Source organism: Lissotriton helveticus, chromosome 1_2, assembly GCF_964261635.1.
Source record: "Lissotriton helveticus chromosome 1_2, aLisHel1.1, whole genome shotgun sequence".
NCBI lineage: Eukaryota > Metazoa > Chordata > Amphibia > Caudata > Salamandridae > Lissotriton > Lissotriton helveticus.
In genome coordinates, this window is record NC_136058.1 from 234,996,534 (window position 1) to 235,017,265 (window position 20,732).

General features: G+C 47.3%; 1 protein-coding gene across 2 annotated transcripts in view; it reads left to right on the forward strand.

Annotated features, from left to right (window-relative positions):
* EFCAB14 (EF-hand calcium binding domain 14) overlaps nucleotides 1-20,732 on the forward strand; it is a 278,772-nt gene that overhangs the window by 85,912 nt on the left and 172,128 nt on the right. For both annotated transcript variants that reach the window (XM_078671656.1, XM_078671657.1), the window contains exon 4: nucleotides 10,173-10,271. In XM_078671656.1, the coding sequence (XP_078527782.1) occupies nucleotides 10,173-10,271 (99 nt within the window). The remainder of the gene's footprint in view (nucleotides 1-10,172; nucleotides 10,272-20,732) is intronic.

Genomic DNA, 20,732 nt, shown 5'->3' on the forward strand with positions numbered 1-20,732 from the left:
TCTGGTGATCTTTTGAAAAGGTAAGGAATCTTCAGGTAGAAATATCGATCAGAAGAAAGTTACTTGGCTTCGTTAACTATCTTTCTGGTAGATACTTTCTCATCCTGTAGATGCCTCACCGTTGCCACCCTCCACACATCTTTAAGGATGGCCATGGACCATACTAAAACGATTTAAAATAATTTTGTTGTACAGTACCTTTACAGAGTTAATGCTCTCATCCCCCTTTCCTAGGTGTGAAAAAATGTATGGTAAAATGATTTTGGGACGCCTGAGTGGGTGCTTTTTAACTCCAGTGATCTTACAGTGGGGTTGTTTCTGGCACCGATGTGTCACATCCCCTTTCTGCAAGAAAAAGCTACTGAAAAACTGAAGGTGAGGAATCTGCAGATAGGAATGTCCACCAGAAACATAGTTGCAGAAGTTACGTAACGTTTTCTTTGACAATTTCCCAAGTGGATTAAGTATATCGATTGTATCCTGTTTACTTTTTTTTTATTTTTAGCCATCTAAGAACAGTTTGTACTTTGTTTTGTGCACAAGCTGTGAAGGCTTCGCAAACAAAATCTGGATATTCGTTGGCACTGTTTAATCAATCTTGATTTTATTCTGCACCTGCTTTCCTTTTTTAAATTATTATTATTATTATTATTATTATTTTTATTTTGTAGAGCGCGCAGTCACCCGGGGGTATCCCAGCGCTAAATAAACCTACATCCTAAGTTCAGTGGGACAAGGGAGGAAAGGAAAAGGAGGAAGAGGACGGGCAAGGGGGCACGGAAAAGCAGGGAAAAGGCCAGAGGTAATTCACTGAGGGAAGAGTCGTGCGGTATGGACTGCGAAACGTCTTCCTCCTGACCGGGCTTTCTTGAATCTGGGGGTAGCAATGAGGTTTTCCGAGTCCGAGCGGAGGGGTCTTAAGGATTTGTAGGGAGTGATAAGTTTCTTCAGGGCAGGGGGGCCTTGATTTTGTCGTAGTTTGTGAGCTAGACACAGAGCCTTAAATTTGACCCGCTCTCTTATGGGGAGCCAGTGGAGGAGTTTAAGGGCCGGTTTGGCCGAGGCTCTGGCAGGGGTATTTGTGAGAATCCGGGCCGCGGTATTCTGAATTCTCTGGAGTTTATTCAGAGTCGCTTCAGGGGCGCCCAGGTACAACACATTGCTATAGTCGAGCCTCGAGATTATAAGGCCTTGAATTAGCAGCTTTTGGGAGGTAGTGGGCAGAAGGGGCAGGACTTTCCTCAACGACTTCAGAAGTCCGAAACAAGTCCCGGTCACTTTCTTTGCCTGCGTGGTAAACGAAAGGTCGGTGTCAAGCCACACTCCCAGACTCTTTACTTCTTCTTTAGGTTCGGGGGGAGGGCCCAGACAGGCTGGCCAGATGTTCGGGGAGAGTGTAAGTCCTTTTGGGCCCAGGAGCAGGATCTCTGTTTTTGACCCATTTAGTTTAAGTCCCTAGTTTAAATCCCTAGGATGTGTGTGAAAATTGCATCATGTAGTTAACTGAAACCACCAAATGGCTAAGTTAAGAACAGCTCATTTGCAGTATAATTCTTACAGTAACAAAACCTCCTCCTTATGGTAGCATTTGTTAAGGTGTAATGTTTATTTCATGAAGTGTGTGTGTGGGGGGGGGGGTCGGAGTGATGGATAAAATTACATTTTGTAAATTTGGACAGCTATATTTAAATACAGTGATAAATACAAATCAAGCACGAGTGTAAAGAGCAAGGAATGCATGACTTAACTGTATCAGACAGCAATGTGTGTGTGCGATTTGATGACATGGAGAAAAATCTGTAGGAATTGCATAACATGCATCTGTTAGCACAAGGGTAGTAACTCCTTGAACCAGTGTGTCTTGGTCTACACGTTCTCATAATTGATTGAGGAACTTTCTGTTGGTCGATTTCTCTTTGTGTGCCAAAGTAGAAAGGAGGTTTCTCTCACTTTAGCTTTTTGCTATGAGCTTTGGAATTGAGTTGTTACTGTTGCAAGTTGCCTTCCTGTGTTATTCTCATTATGAATATCTTCAAGCATTAGAATAGACCAGAGAAGTAGATTCCACTGTAAGCAGGGTAGCAATCGCAAAGAACTATATTTCAGAAATTTTAATCGAAAAGGCGATTGCGAGGCAAACTCTCAAAAAGAGAAAACGTATGAGCTAAGCGAAAGGGTAGGTCACCAATTAGCTGTCCGAACCAGGGAAGAATCGTCAAGCACTTTAATAAAAGAAATCATTGATCCAGTAGCTGGCCTGAGGGTAGAACCTTCTGATATTAGAACAGCTTTCCAGAAGTTCTATCAGAATTTATATCATGAAACTGATAATGTGGGTCGCAAACCCGATTTATATCTGGGTTTAATTATCAAAGATCAGTTGGATACAGATGATCGAGATATACTAGATGGTCCCATACAGTGGGAAGAAATTCTATTATCAATGAATTCTATGCCTAATGGTAAGGCAACGGGCCTGGACGGAATACCCAGAGTTTTATGTAAAATTTGCGCCACAAATCAGGGGGATTGTATCAGAACTCTTTAAATCCATCGGGCAAGGGGGAACCCACCGAGGTCATGGTCATTAGCCAAAATAGTAGTTTTTCCGAAAAAAAATAAAAACCAACAGTAAATGGGATCTTATCGACCAATTACCCTGATAAACGGGGATTCCAAAATTTATTCTAAAATATTAGCATCACGGCTGGCACCCTTGATTCATAAAATAGTCTCTGAGAGGCAACACGGGTTTGTGCCAGGAAGGTCTACTATTGATCATGTACAAAGAGTTATTTCTCTCTTTGACTACACGGGAACTACAGGAGACCCTATGGCGCTCATCTTGCTAGATGTGGAGAAGGCATTTGATAGGGTCTCCTGGAAGTTTCTATGGGCGGCAATGGCAAACTGCGGTATTGGTGAAAAATGTATAATTGCTATTAAACAGCTGTATGTAAACCCCAGAGCCAGCGTCTTGATTAACGGGACTCTCAGAAAATTTCATTATTACTAGGAGGACTAGACAAGGATGCCCTTGCTCACCCCTTTTATTTGCTATTTATATAGATACATTTATCTGGAGGTTGGAAAATAATGCACTTATTCCTCCCATCCTAGTACATGATATGGATACAAAATGCTTAGGATATGCTGATGACATCGCCATTGTTACAGGGGACCCTATAAATGCCATAAGTGTGATAGAAACAGAAGCACTACTCTTTGGTGAAGCCTCTGGGTACAAACTGAATGCTAGTAAGACACAGATCATGTTGAATAGTAAGATCATGATGAATGATTCTAGAGTAACTGAAAAGGCAACATATCTGGGGGTCAGTATCTGTGCTGCTATAGAGTTCATTGTCAGCATCAATATAGATCCACTTATACAACGGACCAAGAAAGAGCTGACCAGACTGAATAATCGCCATCTAACTATTGGTGGTCGAACTAACGTAGTCAAGATGCTGTTTTTACCTAGGTTTCTGTATTTTTTTCAGGCTATTTGTTTAGAATTTTCCCCACAGGTGTTTAAAAATATAGATACATTGTTTTCTAGATTTGTCTGGGAATATAATCGACCGCGCAGGGCATTGAGGTGGCTCACAAACACAAGAGAACGTGGAGGTTGGGCTCTTCCCAACTTCAAGTTATACTACTGGGCCACAGTATTAAGGTATAGCTTGAGTCTTATAACTGGTAACCGAGGAAGCGGTAATATATCAACACCACAAAAACATATTCTGGGAGAAGGGGGCGCTGGATGTCTATGGCGCCATGTTAATGACGGGTATTTTAAAAAAGTCAAATTTAAGACTATTAATAATGTTATCAAAGTCTGGGGGAATGTTAAAAAGCTATTAGGACTAGGTCGCTATTCCTATTACACTCCCGTGAATCAGAACTCAGATCTTCCTGAGATTTTTCACGACAATTATATAAAGAAATGGAATGATCTGGGGATCACCCAACTTGGTTGTTTTTTTACGTCTAATGGATTTAAATCATTTGCCGAATTAAAGTTAGAATTCAATATTCCTAATAGGGATTTTTTAAAATATCTCCAAGTGAGAGATTTTCTTTTGAAGAAAGGGGGTGGCCGGATCAAATTTCAACCGTGTTCTTTCATAAGAAACTTACATAGGGAAATACCCTTAAAAATTGGTGAGATTTATGGGGCTATGAATGTATTGTTACCAGATGATATGAATAAACATATAATGGCATGGCAGACCAAACTTGGACTATCTAACCAAAATTTGGCATATTCATATGAAATGTCACTTTCCTGCCTTATGTCCATAAGGCTTCAAGCACAATATTATAAGACCTATTTTTCATTGTATTATACCCCATCTAAATTAGCTAAGTGGGTAACTGGGAAAGGCACAACCTGTCCACACTGCTCACTCCCCGCGGCAGATATCATTCACATGTTTGCCTCTTGTGACTCGCTAACTAATCTAATCGCTGAAATATCAAGCTTTCTCACAGAGATAGCGCATTATGAGGTAAACATCACAACATCAGAAATCATGTTGGGGGTATCAAACAACGAAAGGCCAAAACAATTACAGGGGTTAATTTTTGTCGCGATGGGGGTGCTTCGTTTGTGTGTGGCATCAGCCTGGCTTGATCCAATACCTCCGTCATATATACAATGGAGGGCCAGACTGCTAGCGACCTGTAGTCTTGAAGTTGCCATCTATAGAAACAAAGGGTGTAATACTCGTAGAAGAGGAATGAAGATCTGGGGTCCCCTACTTGACTGGATTGAAGAGAATGATTAGAGAGAATAATGGGAGATATTAGAAACAGGAATATGTTGAGATTCTATGAGATCTTCTTCCTCTCTCCTTTCATGTTTATGTACTCCTCTCTTTTCTTTTTCCTTTCTTGTTTCTATATCTGTACATATTTCCTCATCTTAGAAAATTACTGAGTTGTGATCTGTATCCTCTTATGTTTGATTGTATAATTACCTCTTGGTCTCCTGGGGGGAGGTGGGTGGGGGGCTGGGCCAAATGTAAAGTTAATAAAAATCTGCAATAAAGATTGTTTAAAAAAAAAAAAAAAAGAATAGACCAGGGCATTTTTCAGCAGTTCTAGGCTATCTGTGCCAGATGGCGCTGTTTCAGCACTAGCTGCATAGTATTGATATAGTGACAAAGAAGGTTAATAAAATAGTAATTGTAAGGAATCGCCGTCCTCATTCTTTGCATTCCTCAGTACCCGGAATGAGGAATTTTTGTTTTGTAATGCATTTCATCTTCATGTGGCGCAGCGGCAGAGCTGATGACTCGGGAGTTGGGGAACCGGGTTCGAGACACAGCGTCTTCAAAATCCTGTGATTCTGGCCAAATGACTTAACCTCCCCAAACCCATAGACAGCGTCTGGATACCCTCACGGGTGATAAGCCACGCTATATAAATCGACAAATGAATGAAATTATTTTGTAGAGCGCACGATGGCCAAAACGGCTTCCTGGCGCTGGGAGGTCTAGGGAGCAGAACAAACAGGGCCAGGGAGGATTAACAGGAGTAGGCTAAAGAGAACAGGAATGTTTTAAGCGCTTTACGGAAGTGTGAAAAGATAGGGATAGAACGCATAGAAAGAGGAAGAGAATTCCAGAACCGGGGTGCAAGAACAGAAAATCTAGACCCACCGGTGCGAGTTTTGCGGAAACGGGGAACAGTGAGGAGGGCAGAAGAAGATGAGCGAAGAGTACGGACAGGGGTGTGAGAAGAGATAAGAGAGTTGATGAACGCCGGTGCAGAGCGATCAAGGGCCCGGTAAACGAGGCAACCTAGTTTGAACAAGGATCTCTGCAAGATGGGTAACCAGTGAAGGGATTTGAGGACAGGAGTGATGTGGTGAGTTTTGGGCAGGCGAAAGATGAGACGGGCAGCCTGATTCTGGATTGCTTGGAGGCGGCGGGTTTCGTAGGCAGGAATACCCACGAACAAGCTGTTACCATAATCGAGGCGAGAAGTGATGAGGGCCGAAATGATAATTTTAAGAGATTCAAGGGAAAAGAAACGGGAAATTTTTCGGATCAGCCGAAGGGAGAGAAAACAGGAAGATACTACAGCACTGACCTGGCCATGCATGGACAGGTCCTGGCTGACCTTGATGCCAAAAGTTTTAACGGAGGCAACCGGGGTGGGGGGGGGACCAAGGGTGGGGGGCCAGAAAGCAGAGGACCAAGGGCTGGATGAGCCGCCAGTCAGGACAAGCTCAGTCTTATCTGGGTTGAGCTTGAGATGATTGGCGCTTATCCACCCAGAGATAAAGACCATAGTGGAACGAAAGAAGGATAGGGAGTGAGAAGGAGAAGAAAGGTCAAAGACAAACATAAATATTTCTTCCAGTTTCCAATCCACAGCAGGTGGATTTGAAAACCATTTCCCATCTACTTACCTCAAATCGAAAAAAGTAATTTTAAACCCTGGCTTACTGAAAGCAAGAAAATCTGGGGAGCTGCAGTTAATTTGTTGGGTGCTTATTGACGTGACGTCCACGTCTGATAGAGACATCTAGTCGCAGATGAATTACCTTAGAATTCTCCCCAGGTGCAAGAATGGATTTGGAAATGTTTTGCAACAATACATCAACGTGTTGACAGAGGGCATCGAGTGACTCTGTAGCGACTTTGACTACCGAATGTAAAGTGGACATAATCCATATAAGCCCTCCCCTGATGCTCTGAAGTCAGTTGCTTCTTTTCCGTGCTTTAACGTGGATCCGGTAGCGGATACCTCTGTAAGTTTCTTGGCCTACTTCAACTTTTTGTCGACAGAATAGTGTACCTTTTTACCTATATGTCTTTAGGCTTCACGCCTTGTGGGTCTTGTGGTCAGCAAATGTCTGCCGCAGACCCTCACTCTATTTGTATGTGATGCCTGGGAGTACACCACAAACCAAATACAACTTCTGCCGTCAACTTCGTCCGTTGGCACTGAGAAAATATCGGATGAAACACCTGTCAGTGTGGCTATCGAAGCCTTCCAAATCCTCCTGTTGTTCTCGGTCTCCCTCTCACACTAAGGCCTGCTCTCAGAGCCGTTCCCGTGGGCATCATTATCCATCAAATTCCCGATACGAGTCTGAGCACCGGCGGTAGAAGTTGCGGACTCGTCTCCCACTCTGCATGCGAAGTCGTCACTTGAGTCTACCCTGCGTCTCCCTACCTTCCCTGGTGCCCAGGCAACTATGACCCAGATTCGAGAATATCATCATTATCATTCTCTTTATCTTATCTTTGGGTCTTCACCTTCCCCTGGAATGTCTGTGGGACCCTCAAGGATGTGAGGAGTGCCTTGACTGTATCCATGCCGAAGGGTTCGCCCTCTGCTTCACTTAGGCCTTCTGATTTAATTATTGACTCCTTTTTGGTGGCGTTGCACAGCCTTTCGGGGTTCATACCTTTGGCGCCTGTGCCTGATCAGCCTTCACAGACGATGCAGTTGGTGGCATCAATCGACGCTACACCACGTTCTTCTCCCCATCCCACTTAAGTGCCGCTCAGAATCTGGCATTCATCGGTAATGCCGTCTAACTTGGACACCCTCCCTCTGCTCGATGCGGTGCCCCCTCCGGTTTTTCCTTTGGAGGAAATTGGTATGGGATATGATTGTGCACAGTTGGGGGTCCCCGCATTCCATGGTTGACACAATCCAACCTCCCCTGTAGGACAGCTGGCTATCTGCGTTTGGTGAAGCCAGTAGCTTAGAGTCTTCCATGCACCCCCCAGCACCTCGCCCCCACCCCCCTCACCCCTCTCACGGCCTTGCCTTGGAAGCAAGCTCCTCATTAGTGGGCATGCTCAAGCGTGTTTCTGTGGTGTTTGGGTTGATCTCTTCCATCTATCGAGCTGGCTACTGACCCCCCCCCCCCCCCCCTCCCTCATTGAGGTCCTCCTTCAGGGCCAAACTCTGGTAGAGCAGGTGCTTCCTTATAGTGACGCTCTATATAATATCTTGTTTGGGATGAGCAGGACAGAGTGACCCCTATGGATCATTGTATTTTGCATAGATACCATCCTGCCCCTGGTAATCCGGTTGTCTCCTCCGGCACCCTACTCCTCTGTTTCTTTTTACAGGCCTGTTTCTGCCTCCCGAGATCCTGAATCTCTTCCACATGTACCACCGTACAGAGATTCCAGGAGACTGGACACTTTTGGCAGACTTTTTTCCTTTGCTTGGTTGTTTTCTCTACTTTCTATTCCCTGCTTCTCTGGACTTCTTCATGTCTTAGCCCTGGAGGGTTACCTTCAGGCTCCAAGGAATTCCGCCCCAGACTAGTCTCTCCTTTAATTGTTGCGCTTCTCGCAATAATTTGGGGAAGAGTTGCTTAGTTTTCACTCCCCTTTTTCCATTGTGATGTATTGAGACCCCTCCTCCCTTTTTCCCCTTTAATTCTCAGGGTGGGGGTTAGTTCACATGTTCATCTCTACGACAAGGTGCTCTGGCGCTGCGGCTTGTGCTGATGTCCTTAGTCCTTCAGCTTTGTTCATTCATAGTTAAATTACTAGTGGGAGAGCTACATAGGTTTTTTTGTGGAAGTGTTTTCTCCAACACTTTCTTCTCCCCTCTGCTGTGGGTTTGTTTTCCGCATACTTTCACGGTCTTGCAGACTTGTGTTCCCTATGGACTTCCACAGTCTTCCTAATGGAGCTGCTGCTGCTTCTTCTTTTCCTTTCCATATTCCTACAATAGCCTGGTCCCTCTTTCTCCCTTTTCAGGCCAGCTTCTATTCGGGGATCTTCTGTGGGTTCAGTACGCAGACATTACTCCAGGGATGGTATTATTTGAGTATCTATTCGAAGGTAAGGAATTTGGTAATAGACGTCTCTATCAGATGAACAAGTTACTTACCTTCAATAATGCCTTATCTGGTAGAGACAGGATCTATCTCTGGGTTTGTTTGCACTTGTGTAGTTTGGGTAGGGTTTAAAGAGGAATTTGGTTGTGACACTAACTCCTGGTACTGATAGTACATTCTCGCACTCTATTTTATATCGATTCTGAGGTGGTGGAAACCCTTGTCCAGTTTGTTGCAGTTCAAGGCTACAGTGGGTGAATCTTCATTTTTTTCAAATATTTTTTCATGAATGCAAATAAAGTACAGAACTTTCTTACTATGTGATGGGGCTTGCGCCATACATGAAAAATGTAGTTAAAAAACCAACAAAAAGGTCATGCCCCAAATATTATGTTTGTTTTGCTCAATGGATCACTTGGAGTGGTGTGACTCACTGGTTAGAGGCGGCAGACCCGGAAGCAGAGAACGGCCCGGGACCAGGGTTCAATTCCCGACGCGGCAGGGTCGTGGACCAGGGTCAGCGGACTCGATAATTCTCGCCTCGGTGCCTACTCTAACCAGGGATCACACTCTGCAACTCTGGGCATTAGCTTGCCTCATCTCTACAACGGCCCCCCACATTCGCTGGGGATGCCTGGTTTCACCTTGGAGATACCCAGTAGGGACCATCTCACAGGGATAGCCAGGACGGGTTCCCCAGCGGTCTACAGCGCCACGACGCCTCAGGGCAGCAGTGCGCTTTACAAGACACATACATTACATTACATTACATTTACATTACATTACATCACTTGATATCCTAATAATGGATTTTACTTGTAAATGTTTGGGACACGATTCTCCAGTGCGGAAGCATTTGTACTTTTGCATATGACAACACTTTAAGAGTTGCCCCAACACCAGTCACTGACCCTTTTCCCCCAATGTTCCCCTCACTGCCTCCGCTTTACCTCATTATTTCTTCCACACACAATGCCTTTGTCTCCCTTTGCTTACCTCATCCACTCATCTCGCTATAAATCCATCCACTCAATCATTCAATCGATCATTCATCCATAAATAACTTACTCATCGATCTATTCATGCAAACACTGAGTCATTCTCAAATTCTAATGCTTACCCATATACACATCTGCACATGAATGAAGAAACACTTTCACTATTGACATTTCCAGTGGTTGCCTTTTTAATAAAAAGTTATTTAAGTTGGTCTTGGGAGCAACCCAAGGCCATGCTACCGTACAGAGCAACACAACACCAGCTGATAAAATAGAAGTTGTTAAATGTTCTTGTTTAAGATTTCATGTCTGTAATTATCTAAACAGATGTTCTTTTCTACTTTTAGATTGCTCTGCTGACATCTGCTGTAAATCACCTGAAGGCCAACATTAAGGCTGCTTCAGACTTGATAACCCTTCCTAACACTGTGGAGGAACTTCAGAAAGTAAGTACATTAACCTAGGGCCCGAAATTATGTGAGCGAAAGCAATATAGTTAGATTCACTTTTCTTTTCTATCACAGCAAGAAATATTGTTGCCTAGCAAGTAGGAAGAATAACTACTGCACACATTCAGACAACTGTTGGAATTTGCACCGCTTTCTAGAAGGCCTCTTTGTCTTTTGTAAGAAATTGAGTTATATTTGAGGTGGATGATAGTAGACCACACGTAATTGAGTCACTAACATGTTAGGTCCTTTGAAAGGTTTCAGTAATTTAAATCTCAGCTCCTCCACTGATAGCTATGGACAGAGCAGAAAGCCTCAACTTAGGGAAAGTGTGAAAAGCATTTAGAAGTACCAAAACAGTTAAAAAGACACAACACAATTAAAATCTCGCTCCAGTTCATAAAAATGGAGACAAATGTAGTAAGCAAAATGGTACTAAAATGTCAAAAATCAAACATTGGAGATTGAGTTATGAATTTCAAAAGCTTTAGGTTAAATAGCTCCAAAAACGTAAATGGTAGTCAAGGGTCACAGTGGACAAGAACCTATGCTTAATTTGAGTATTTGAGCCTGGGTTGGATACACCAAGTGGTTTAATCCCAGTGAAAGTCCGGAAGTCAAAAAGGTCAAAAACATTTTGAAGCCCCAATGCTGAATGGTACTTGGTCTCTTCTTCAGAGGTACCAGAAGTCATGAGAGGGACAAAGCTGAAGCCAAATCCGACGCCATCGAACTGTTGGTCGGATATTTTTTCCAGTGGATTTCTGCTTGAGCTCTGGAAGGGAACTTTTTTCTGGTGCTCAAACAATCACAGAGGTATACTATAAGGCCCCCAGGACCTCAGGGGAAAAACTTACAGAGGCTCAAGGTTAGGGCATAGGCCAACAGCAGGTCCAGTTGCTTCTAGTCTGGGTGCTTTAGGAAAAAAGGTACTTGAAGCTTGTTGAGTCAATGTAGAGACATAGGTGGTCCGCCAACTGACTCTTACTGTCCACTTTGTCCTGGTAACAAGAGGAAGCAACTCCAGCCCTTCAGGGCCCTAACAAATCTCAAACAGCAGGTTCAGTCCTTCTGTTCTTGTGCCGGTCCGGAGAGTGTTCTAAGGAGGTTGTGTTGCGGTGCCACAGGTATGTCCAATTCCTGATAGTGAAGGGGGGTTAGGGGGAGGGCAGGGTACTCTGGGCTCTTCCTAACCAGCGGGGTAAAAGTTTCAAGGAGCAAACCTACCTACGTTTTCAGCAGTTCCTGTGTGCGCTACTGCAAACAATCCAACAGTGCTCCCAATCCTCAAAATTCATGAGGCAGAAACCCTTGACTCCTTGTGCAGAGCCTATGTGGCCATGCTGCAGTCTACTGCTCTATCACTGAAAACCAGTTGTGGCGTGGCTTTGCTTCCACTGGCTTTGGTGCCAGCCTGATAATGGGGATAAAGACTAGGCCTTTCTAGTTGCCACCTAACATTTACTTGTGACAGGGCAGGCCACTTTGAAGTTAATTAAGATCCTAGGCCCACCCAACTGGTCTTCCACCCAGGGGAAGAAAACACTTCCCTACTCCCAAGCCATTGTACCTGCTCTAGGAGCAGTTTTCATACCGCTTTCACTTCTCATTCAGGCCAAGTACAAGCTGGGTAGTGGCTGGGTAGCTTATGCAAAATAGCCCCCAGCGGCTTCAGGCGGTTAAAGGTAACATTCTAAAAGATAGAGTTCCAGTGTATTTAATAAAAAGTTGGCTTCACAATTAGATTGAATTTTTAGTAACTATAAAAATAAGTTTTTAAATGGAGTCTGTATATGGTACAGGTCAAAAGGTATATATTTGGATTCAGATTTCGCTTTAGTCACTAGGTAAAATTGTCCTGTGTCTGCATGGAGGGACTGAGCGTGGTGCTGAACAGGGCAGCATATAGCGCTGAATAAAAGGCATACATAAATGATAGACGTTGCTATGAGCAGCAACTCATTCAGTACCTCTGTGTCAGTGCTTTTTATGTGGTGAGTCCAACAAAGCCAGAGGGAGGTAGGACAGAGCAGGGAAGTAACACAACAGGCAGTAGCAGGAGTAGGGCGGAAGAGGAAAGCAACACAATGAACAGCAGGAGAGGGGGGTAGTGGGGCAAGTAACACAACTGACAATGTAAACACATGCAATCTTATGAAGTGATTCGACAGCAAGGAAAAAGTAGCTCCAAAAGCCCAACTACTGGATGGACACAAGTCAAAAATCAGTACTCGGGCCATGCTCTAGGGGAGGGCCAAACACTAGAAGAGGAGGTGAAGCTGGCCAAAGAGAAGCAAGCAAATGACGGTGACAATGAAGACAACACATTGTACGTAATAGACCGGTTCTATGCCTAGGGGTGACCATGCAAAAAGGCACATTTTCTCCCAGTATATTTGTCACATTTACCAGCCAGGCAGGTATCCTGTCCACTTACCTAGCAAGAATTAAAAGAAACGTCTTCTTACTGGCTGCAGAAGTGGACAGGCAACGTTGAACACTTTCATATGCTGTTAGGGAGTGGTTTTCATTTTACCTACATTGTCGCATCCTCAATGACCCCAAAATCTTTTGTCTTTTACTCTCGTGATCAGGAGTGTTTATTTTCTATTCCTGTTTTTTTGTGCAGTGGCATTTCAGTTGCTGCGATTTGTAGGACTATGCAAATAGGGAAACTACAAGCCACTGCGTACAAAGTGCTTTTGCGTCACTCATTAAACGTACTGCTGATAATAAGGTGCTGGTTGCCCATGCTGACCCTGCATGTAAGGTTTTTTCATCTCTTTCTATCTCTACAAGAAAGAAAATTACCCGAAGTTTCAAAGTTATTAGTATTGAGGGATTTTGAATCAGAGCGACATTAAACTCTAAGATTATGTGTAATATTAATGGTCAAAAACGGGCTGGGTGCCTTTTGTAAAGCTGAGAGGCATAGAAGCATTTCAATTGTGACACCTGGAGGGAAACACTTACTGTGCCCATGGTAAGAAATCGTAACGTGGAAGGATTGCATTACAGGATTGGGGAGCGGGTAGAAGGTGTTAACCAAGCATGGTTGGTAAACCCCTAAAGATAAGTCGGTACTTCTCTGGGTGTTGAAGAGGTTTAGTAGAACCGTTCTTGGCTCATTATGGTCGATGATGGCTTGAGAATTGGAACAAAAACAAACAAAATAGCATTTGGTTAGCTTGTGTAGGCAAAGCTTCCATAACCAATGAAGGGCAGAATGAAGAAGGGCTATAAAGAGTGAACGGTAAAGAGTGAGAGGATTACATAGGTCTGTTTTTCCTCTTTCTCCTGTGACATCAAAATGGGCAAGCTGGCAAGGTTCATCCTGTCAGTTGCCAACCGAAACATAAGTGGGTCTAGTGACCTTTAATTCTCTTATTTGTTTATCTTGTTTATATTGTGAGAGGAGCCTGTGAGTCCACTAACTCTTATCCTTCTCTCTGGTGTTGTATATTGTGCAATCTCTCCCTTATTTGAACTTTTGAGTATGGCTGCGAATAAAACCTACAAATGTTACTCCTCTGTACTGGAAGCGTTTCTTTCATTTTTCTTCATTGCTTTTTGTGCAGTGGTCCCATGCAACTATTCATTTATCAGCCTTTTCTTTTTCTACCAGTTTTAAAGTGCTTAATTTCATTTTTGGATTTCGAAGTAATTTGCACATAGGGCAAAATGTTGCTTAGACTGGGTTAGAATGGCTTCAGACGATTGACAGCTTGCATGTTCTGAATACATCCCTTTTTTGGGGGTATCGCTTCCAGTTCCACCTATAGCAAGGATTTATTGATGCCTACCAGGTCCCATTTCTCAACCTTTTCAGGATTCTCAAAATACATACATTAGCGGCTCTAAGTTTGCCTCCAGTCATTTTATAGTTATGCAAAGGTTATCATGCCAACATTGTTATAATTTACAACTTTTCTGATACCCAGTCCTCTCATTTTTGTTCTCATTTATTGTTCCTTCCATGTCATTCTCCTCTCCAGGTTGTCCGCGCTAGCAATGTTTTGCCCAGTTTCCTATTTAGGTCTTTATTTCCTGCAATAATGTCATTACATTCACAAGCAATAGAGGATGTGTACAGCCATGTTGCAGCGTGTTTGGGCCTTTTTGGAGTTGGCCTTCAGGACGGTAGAAGTCTTTTTCTTCCTTTTGGTTTTTCTTCCTACCCATGGTTGTATAACTTTATTTGGGTTCACCTCTCTTCACTATGGCTGTTCACTTTTGAGTAGCCCCTTTGTGCTCTCCATTTTGCTCTGGCGGTGGCATTCCCCAACGGTTCTGCATTTTTTCCTTCCTGTGTTTAATTACACTCTAAAAAAGTAGCCTTTTTTGTCTTAGGAACTTTGTGGATTCAGCTGAGATTCACCAGGTTCACATTCCCCTTGTGCTCACCTCCTATGCTTTGGTCTTTGCTCTCACGCAACACTTTATCTGTGGTTCATCCACTCCTGACCCTCCTTTCTTTCCAGAAAGCCTCTGTCCAGTTTGTATGAGGCCAGTGATCCTCTTCAGTGCTCGTCGACTCCTGTGTTCCCTCCAGGGTGTCAGAAATGTGTACCTCTGGGAACTCATTTGAAGCTATGTCTCGAGTCAGTCAGGCTTCAGGTTGTGTGTGTCAAAGAACTAGCTTATCCCCACTGGTTTCACCTCGACCAGATATTGCTGTAGGAGAAGCATGTGAGGAATGTAAAGAGTCTGTTTAAAAAAAATATGTATTTTCTGTGTATCTCCACTGTATCTAATCCTGGTGAGCTTGGAGTTGGCCTTGAGCTTATCGGGACAAGGCTAAAAATGTAAGCATAAATCAAATGAATATCTAGATTAAGCTGATATGCTTTAAAAACATAGGACTGGGGGCGTGTCCAAGATGGCGGTGTGATCAGACGCGGGTCTCCGGAGCTCCCTGCCCGATCCCGCCTGAACGCCGTGAAAACAGCCTATATCTCCCCTAAACAGCAAGGGAGAGTAGCGAGAGAGGTGCCATCCAGCAGCGACAGCCAGAAATTGAGCCGCTGCCACGACGTTCCCGTGGAAGCTCCGCTTCTGTGACACCGCCTATCCTGTGCCCTGTAATGGCGGCCGTGCCGGAGCGCTGAACGGCTGGGCGCCCCCGCACCGAGCTCCCTGAGCGCGTACCTGACGGAACCGGCGCCGGAAGCAGAGAGCAGAACGTGGAGCCTGCTGTGGGGCATCTCCGCTGGGGGTCCGACATCTGACGTGGACCGCTGATCGAGCGACCCGGCCGGTGTGCGGAGGCACCCGGTCGCGAAACTAGAGGCCCCGGCTTCGGGCCTACACACCGGATCCCGCCGCACCCCGACCTGGGCCTGAGGAGTGCCCGAACGGACCAGCGAGACCCCTGGCATTGGAGCGGCCTGCCGCCTTGCAGGCCTGGGACCCACCACCACGGCACGGAACAGGGTTGGGGGCAGGAGCCCTAGCGGAGGACTGTACCCGCCTCAGAGACCACTCAGGTGAGGAGATCGGCGGTGGGCGCTGCATTGGACTCGGGGGGCACACTAGAGCCCCCGGGGTGGGGCTGACAGCGGAGGCCGCGTGACTCGGCCCCGGAGCCTGACGGACCACACTAACTACACTGCCGCTGGTCTGCCGGCACCCGCACTTCACGAGTCCCTGCCACGAATCACTGCGAGGTGGCCAGGTGGTGGATACATGGGAGTTTGGCCAGGGCCGGACCACGGCGCCTTTCACTGAAACTGCTTGCGCCCCGGACGGCATCGCATTTCCAGAACCCTGCCGCAAGCACTCAACACTCGCCGTCTGCCTACTCCTGGGACCTCGTACAACATGGCGGGCCAGAAGGGTAAGAGAGGACATCAGACACTTCCTGAACTAATGGCCAAATCCCAGCCCAAGCCCTCCAAGGACCCACCCTCCCCGGTGGTCACGAAATCACCGCCGCCACCTGCAGACGACCAAATACCCATCACTACATCCTTTCTAGAGACATTGTTCAACTCACTCTGCGACGACTTTAAATCCTTAAAACAGGAGGTGGCGGGCGAAGTCCGGGAACTCCGACGCGAGGTAGATGGCCTCGGAGAGCGGGTGGCCGCTGTGGAGGAGGCAGATCACACCAAAAGTACCGAAATTGAGCAGCTCCAGCAAGAAGTCCTACGGCTTGCGGACCAACAGCTGGACCTCCAGGCCCACGCAGAAGACCTTGAAAATCGTTCCCGCCGGAACAACATACGGGTCCGGGGAGTCCCTCAGAAAGAAGAAGGGTCTGACGTCACTGACTACCTGCAAACCCTCTCCGGGAACATCTTGGGGGAGCCGGCGGACTTCCCCATTCGCATCGACAGGGCGCACAGAGTTGGATTGCCGCGGCGAGATTCGGCCCCACCGCCGGACATATTAGCCTTCCTGCCCGATTTTCCGTTAAAGGAACGGATTCTCCGAGAGGCCCGGCGAGCTCAGCCTCTTCAATATAGAGGTCATCCCATAGCCCTCTATCAGGACCTCTCCGCTACCACTCTGCAAAAACGCAAGGAATTTAAGGAAGCAACGGACTTCCTGCGACAAAACGAGACCCCCTACTCCCGGGGTCATCCGTTTCGACTCCTATTCAAATGGAACGGGCGGCTGCACCAGATGCGGTCGCTTAAGGACACCTGCACATTGTTGGGACTGGATCAGGATGATGAAGCACCTACCCCAAGAGCTTCCCAGGGGTCACCCAGGGGTGGTTGGCACACAGTGAGCTACAAGCGATCCCATCACACCGCCTGAAACCAGACGCCTCGGTCATCACGCAGGAACGCGCTACCGCTGTGGCGGAGGTAGCCAGAGAAACCTCTCCCTCTGACTGTTAAGTACTCTCTTTGCTTGGGAGATTAACTATGACACATATCTTTGCACCAGCTGTGGGGGGGGGGTCGGAAGGGCCGCCTTCGGAGATGACCCACATGAGAACCGTTACCACAGCCCTGTGCGGACTAACAGGACTGGGACTATACTTCCTTTTCCTTTTGGGGTTGCAGGGGTGGGGGGTGGGGGTGAGGGAGTGTTACTCTGACTTGGTACAATGGAAGCTGACATCTGAAACACGGTTTGACGGGTTTGTTGTTGGGGGGGGGGGGGGAGTTGCGGGAGACAGTGTGCCACGAATGCGTTGTTGCTGTTCTACTGGCCGAATTTTCCACACCCCAACCGAGTTTCATATCTAGGGCTGCTCCTCCGGGGGGGCAGAGGACTCGACAATGTCACCAAGGATGTCATCGCTCACGTGCTGCTACGTTGACACACTGCATGCGATCCACACTGTCTGTAAGCTACACTACGGGGTTATCCAGCCATGTGTGACACCACGGTGAAGGTACTGACCCTTAATGTAAAAGGATTGAACAACCCCATTAAGAGGAGGGCGATCAGCTCCTACTTGGAGAACTCCGAGGCCGATATTTGTCTGCTGCAAGAAACTCACCTATTGCAGAAAGACTGGCATAGAATGCGCTCTCACGCCTTCCCACAACAATTCTTCTCCTCATTACCCACGAAACACGCCGGAGTGGCTATCCTACTCTCCAAACACTTCAAAGGTCAGGTGGGGAACAGGGTGGGGGAACTTAAAGGCCGTTTACTAGCATACACTTTCCACGTAGGGAACACACACCTCACAATTGGTTCTCTCTACGCCCCGAACACTGGACAGAAGGCCTTTCTGAAAAATGCCACATCAGAAGCGCTTGGCTCTTCCAACTCACTTCTGCTCCTGGGGGGAGACTTTAACCTTGTTATGGACACACATGCTGACAGGTCGGGACACCGGTATGGAGATACGGGTGCGATCTCGGCGACCGGACTTGAGTGGTTGAGGAAGAGAGGCCTGGTGGACCTGTGGAGATCTACACACCTGACTGAGTCATGATTCACCTTTTACTCACACGTACACCACACGTACGCTAGGATCGACCACTTCCTGGGCTCCACGGAACTACTCAAGTCCCTTGGGGGGGGGGGGGGGGTTAATATCATTCCTGCCGCCGTTTCCGACCACGATGCGGTGGAACTGTCGCTCCAACTCCGCGCGCCTCCTCGCCCCCGAGGCTCATGGCGCCTGCGTGAGACCCTCCTGCAGCGTCCGGAGGTCACCACAAGAATCAGAAACTGCATCACTGACTATTTAGCTACTAACGATACACCAGGGATCTCCATGACGGCTCTCTGGGGAGCCCTGAAATCCGTCGCCCGTGGCGAACTGATTGCCATAGCGGCTGCGGAAGCCAAAGACCGGAAAGCCAAACGCGATGACCTCACGGCGCGGGTGGCAGAATTGGAAAGAGTCCACAGCCGCACTTGCGCTCCACGCATTTGGAGGCAACTGAAAGCAGCTAGAGCCCAACTCGCTAGTCTAGACACGGACAGGGCCGAATTCGCGGCACTCCGCCTTCGGCATACCTACTATGTCGGTGGGCACAGGACGGGCCGCTTATTGGCCAGCGCCCTGAGAGCTAAGACCCAGAGCACTAAGATCTCTGGCCTCACTGATGATGCCGGAGCGGTCCTCACGGACGACACTCAAGTGGCGGAAGCATTCCGGTCCTACTATGCCTCATTATACGGGGCAGAGGCTACGCCCCCTGAGATGATCGACACATACCTAAACTCCGTGGCTGTCACCGAGCTCTCCAAAGCAACTGCGGACGCCTTAGACGCCCCCATTCGCCTGGATGAGGTGTTGGCCGCTATATCCCGTTTACGCCCACTCAAATCCCCGGGGCCGGACGGCTTCTCAGCGGGATTCTATAAGACCTTCAGCCGACTGTTAGCCCCGGTACTCACCCGACTCTTTAACTCTTTTGAAGGTACAGGCGCCATCCCCTCGGACATGCTTGCCGCCGAGGTGGTGGTCCTCCCTAAGCCGGGTAAGGAACCCACGCACTGCTCTGCTTTCGGCCCTATTTCCCTATTGAACCTCGACCTAAAACTCTTTACTGGCATTCTTGCTGCACGCCTTGGCCCCTATCTACCCGGGATCTTGGAGCCTGGCCAATCGGGTTTCGTGCCCAACAGACAATGTAGTGATAATACCAAACGAATACTCCATCTAATTGACAAATCCCATTTTCAGGGCTCAGACTCCGCATTGCTAGCCATCGACGCCGAGAAGGCGTTCGACCGCGTCGACTGGACCTATCTACAACAGGTTCTGCGGCGTTTCGGGCTGGGGGACCGCTTTATGTCGTGGATTGCATGCTGCTATCATCGTCCGCATGCCAGGGTCCGGTTAGGCGGCCTACGCTCGGACCCATTCGAAATTCAACGCGGCACGAGACAGGGGTGTCCCCTCTCCCCCCTCCTGTTCGCCTTATATATAGAGCCCCTAGCACAAAAGATCCGGGATAATCCCGAAATTAGAGGTATTACCTTTGGACACGAACCCCATACGATAAGTCTGTATGCGGACGATGTCATAGCGGCCCTTGATTGCACTGCCCGCTCCATTCCCGCCTTTATGGAGGAACTTGATTCCTTTGGAGCTGTCTCGGGATTCCGCATTAACAGAGGGAAATCTCTGGTGTTGCCACTGGGCAAGAATGCGCACCCCAACGGCCATACTGTAGCGCAGGGGAGCGGCCTTCAGATTGCTACCTTAGTTCCTTATCTGGGCATCTCCCTTGCTTCCTCCACGGAGTTGACAGTAAAGACCAACTACGGATCCCTTGCCGATGAGATCCGGAAGGACCTCACCCGCTGGTCAAAACAACCACTCTCTCTACTAGGGAGGGTGGCGGCGGTAAAGATGTCTGTCCTACCACGTATCCTATATCTATTCCAAACACTTCCTGCCATGCCCCCGACCGGCGCTCTGAACGAGCTGCAGGACGCTCTCCACCGATTCATTTGGGACGGGAAACGCACGCGTCTCCAAAAACAACTGGCGTACAGAAGCATGGACGACGGAGGCCTAGGTGTTCCCAATTTACTACAATACTTCCAAGCGTCTCAGCTTCGGTACTTGGTAGAATGGCACAGGCCGGAGTCGGAAAAGAGGTGGCTCTTCCAAGATAGAGCCATGGCTCAGACATCGCTATGGAAGGTTCCGTTTCTCGCCCGGCAAAATCGCCTGCGATACCTCCTAAAATCGCCTATCACCCGCACTATTATGCAGGTCTGGGACAAGGTTGCTCTTAAAAGAGGCTTGACGACATTCCCTTCCCCATTCACCCCCATTTTGGATAACCCGGAATTCCCTCCGGGCAATGACCCAAGCGCATTCTCACAATGGCGTGACACTACATGCCGCTCGGCCGGTCACCTTTTTGATCTACAGGGCTTTCTTCCCCTTTCGGACATTAAGCAGGGATACGACCTGAAGAACCCTCACCTTTTCCAGTATTTCCAACTTCGGCATTGGCTCACGGCCCCGGCTACCGCCACCAAGGTGGGCCGCCCAATGACATCCTTTGAGAAATGGTTACT